At 38.3% G+C, this 3,647-nt stretch overlaps 1 protein-coding gene across 1 annotated transcript in view; it reads left to right on the top strand.

Moving 5' to 3' along the window:
* epcam (epithelial cell adhesion molecule) overlaps nucleotides 1–944 on the top strand; it is a 13,254-nt gene extending 12,310 nt beyond the window's left edge. The window contains exons 3-5 of the mRNA XM_015057801.1: nucleotides 319–397; nucleotides 484–528; nucleotides 628–944. Of these exons, the coding sequence (XP_014913287.1) occupies nucleotides 319–397; nucleotides 484–528; nucleotides 628–645 (142 nt within the window). The 3' untranslated portion in view covers nucleotides 646–944. The remainder of the gene's footprint in view (nucleotides 1–318; nucleotides 398–483; nucleotides 529–627) is intronic.
* Nucleotides 945–3,647: the final 2,703 nt, after the last annotated feature.

Raw genomic sequence — 3,647 nt, 5'->3', positions numbered from 1 at the left:
TCCTAATAACTATACTGTATTTTCAGTATGACCCTGATGGTCGCTACATTGTGATGGATATAGAGAAGCCGAAAGAAGACCGTGCCACTGACCTTGGCACCATGGCCTACTACATGGAGAAAGATGTAAGTTTCTGAATGTCTCTGATACAGTTGAGTTGATCTGAACAGACCCTCACCCACTTTCTCTTCTCTTGCAGCTGAAGGTCTCCCCTCTGTTCTCGAACGGGACCTCAGTCCAGCTCAATGGGGGCAGCCAGAACCTGGACCTGGATAAGATTGTGGTGTACTACGTAGATGAGGAGCGTCCAACTATCACCATGCAGTACCTGACCGGTGGAATCATTGCCGTCATCGTGGTCGTGGTGCTGGTTGTGGTCTTCGGCTTAGTGGCCCTGGTGAGTGCGCACTTCATGGTGAAAACGCCCAACTCTCCTGCATAAATGTTCATGGATCTCTAATCAATTTTTCTTTCCTGGTGTAGTTCTTTGTTAATCGGAAACGGCAGCAGCGCTACAGCAAGACTCAGGTAAAAGCAGCTTCCTGTACACCGTCACTGTAAAGCCATTTGCTCATGGGTTTTGTTGTTTAACATGCCTTTTTTTTTTCTTTTCTCCTAAAAATCCAGCAAAGGGAGCAAATGTAAAGCAGCAGGAAGTCTATGGAGAGTCATCCTGAGAGGAAGAGTGCCATTTTGTTTTTAGTCTTTTTTTGAGAAACTGAGATTTGTTTCCAGAAAAGTTTTTTTTCTCTCTTATGGTTGCCCGTTTATTTATAACATGTGGAAACTCTTGGCACAACATGTATCTGATCATGACTTTTTATTTTTTTGAAGATGTGGTTGATGTAATGTTAGAATCTGTTCAAAAGCTGGAAATTTCTTATCATGGACTGTACAGTTTCTTATGCTGTTTGACTTTTTAATAAAACTACTTTTAAAATGTATTCTTGACTTTAAGTGTATTTTTTTAAGTTGCAAAGTAAAATTCATTTTAAGTGAGAATTTCTGACATAAACCACTTTGATCTCAAATAATTTGTCTGACATGTTTACTTGCAGTTTCAGTGGAAGATTTTCAGCTCAGGTGAGGGTCACCTGGGTGTGGTGCCTCTGGAAGCTTTGTTTTCCATCCATCCTTGACTTCGAAAGCTACTGTATTATGTAAAGTTTTCCAAAGCAGTCTTAACCTAGAGCGTTGTATAATTAATTTACTAAAATATACTCGTACACACTGTAGGTTTACTTTTCCACAGAAAACCCTTTACTGTGAATTGCTTGTCTTATCAACAGAACTGCTTTCTCTGCATGCTGAACCAGTCGGTCTGGTTGCTTAAATTAACACACCAGGTGTTCATATAAGACAGAATTGGAAAATTCAAACTCTAGAATCGTGAAACAAAATGGTTCTGAGGCGGCAGGAGCAAAACTTTCCAACAAAAGAACGTAAACAAAAACTGAAAGAAGTGTCGTTGTTTACAACACTTTGTAGTACACAACTGCCTCACCCAGTTTGTCCCCTTCTGCCTGCCTTTTGTCTCCATAGCAACTAGGCCACAAAAACAGGTTTCGTAACTTGTTGGGGCAGGTCGGAGTGTCCTATGTCTCCCCTCCCCCCGGCTCTCTATTACAGGAATGAGGGCGGGACATCGCTGTCCACCTGTTGCAGGTATCGGCACGACAGTTCCCTCTGCACCAATGAGGAGGAGAAGGAAATGACTGAATGTTCTGGTTTCAGTCGCTTTACGTAGATTTCCATAGGCTTTGTGACTCACATTTACAGAAACCAGTTACACATTTATCCCTTTGTCCACAACACTAAAAAAATGTTCCGTCTCACACTCTCTCAGAAGAAAACACAAGTTTAAGGTATAACAGTACATTGTCATTTAGTCACTTTGTAAGATTTTTCACATTTTAGTTTTTAAAATACCAGAATTTGCACTTTCTAGTTTTGTCAGTCTGACATCAGAATTAAGGTGCTGTGATCCAACAGTCATTACTTGAGCAATCTCTAACATTTCCTTTCTTACACTTGAATAATTCAGTAAAATAAAAAAGTAGTGCTACTTTTACCTGAGAAAAACTTTGAGTGAATTAATATTTAATTTGAAGGCTATCTGATACTTGGGGACAAAAATAAAAAGTTAAGCATGGTTGAAGGCAATTTGATGCCTTGAAATTGGCCTTTGTTTAAAGTGTAACCCAAGTTAGGGCTGGATAATGAATCAATAACATATACTGTGAGACACATGATTAATATCAATAGAAAATATATCTGATAGGATATTTATACAATATTCACTTAACTTTAATCCAGGACTGCATAGCATTCTAGGAAATGTAGGAAGAGGGAAAGCTTTTGCTATTCAACTTCTCACTGCAAGCTATGCAAAATTGGTGGTATTAACTAACTCACTCACTCTTTGGTTACCTAGCAACAACCTGTGGAGTAACCAGCTGGCGCAGTAACAGTTTAAGGTTTTGACACCGTGACTCATAACTGCTTAAAAATAAACTACAACGGCATGAAGTGAAACCTGTGGGTGAAACACAAAAAGTTACCCCACCAATTTGGCAGTATTTCAGATATTTTAAAAAATATGAATTTTGACATTTTCGTGTAAATGGACTGAACTTGAGCGCTTTTCCAATCATTTCCACTCTGAGTCATATTCAGAGTGAATGTGATTCTCTTTAGAGGAGAGTCACATTCATCCATTCATACTCACACATTTATCCACCAATACACAGATTGGTAGGTAACTTGGGGTTAAGTGCCTTGCCCACGGGCACATCGACATGTAACAGGAGGAACCTGAAATTGAACCTACAACTTTCCAATCACAACACTATTACACTAACCACTGAGCTGCAGTTGCTCCAAATATATTAAAAATATGCTTAGCTTTACATTATTTTGCCTAAAACTGTCTCTCTTAAGGCTCAATTTCTGGGCTGCAGAGACAATAAAACACAGTAATGGGTCCTGGATGGCACAATCAGTTATTGGTAACCATTGCTAATCCACCTCATTTGCTTTTGCCGCTCCTCTTTACATCTCTATCTGACCATATGCTTAGAAAGCCGGCCAGAGAGATGTTGAAGTAGGGTATATGATCATTGTCCATTATTATCAATGGGAGAAATGGTTTGAATTGGAAGCTTCCTTCAACTTGTAAAAAGTTAGGTAAAAATATCTTGTTGCCATGGTTACACATAACTATCCAAAAGTCAAAAAGTATGAGAGAAATCATTTTGGCCGCATCCAAAACCGGAGGGAATAACTGACCAAAAAAGTAATGTCTTTGTCAAAATACTTAGAAATAAATTTCTACAAAAATTGTTCTTTTTGTTTGTTTACATCTCTTCGCTGATGATAAAATGTTATATTCCTATTCTGTTAATAAACAGTTACATCTTCAGTGTACTTTGACTTCATCCAATCTGATCTAACTAAGCTCTAATTGATGGTACATGTTGACAAAATAAAGAACATGTTGTTTGGACTATTGACAACCTTTCCATATAAAACTGAAACTGATTCCACACTCATTAATGTCCAAATTATGAATATCAGTCATATTTGCCACATCACAAATTGATATTTCACGGATTAGTGGTTTGGTTCTTACATATAAATCAGAAAGC

This window comes from Poecilia latipinna, unplaced genomic scaffold, assembly GCF_001443285.1.
Source record: "Poecilia latipinna isolate Pla-1442-1.1 unplaced genomic scaffold, P_latipinna-1.0 Scaffold1492, whole genome shotgun sequence".
NCBI classification, from domain to species: domain Eukaryota; kingdom Metazoa; phylum Chordata; class Actinopteri; order Cyprinodontiformes; family Poeciliidae; genus Poecilia; species Poecilia latipinna.
This window is presented reverse-complemented; position numbering and strand designations above follow the sequence as displayed.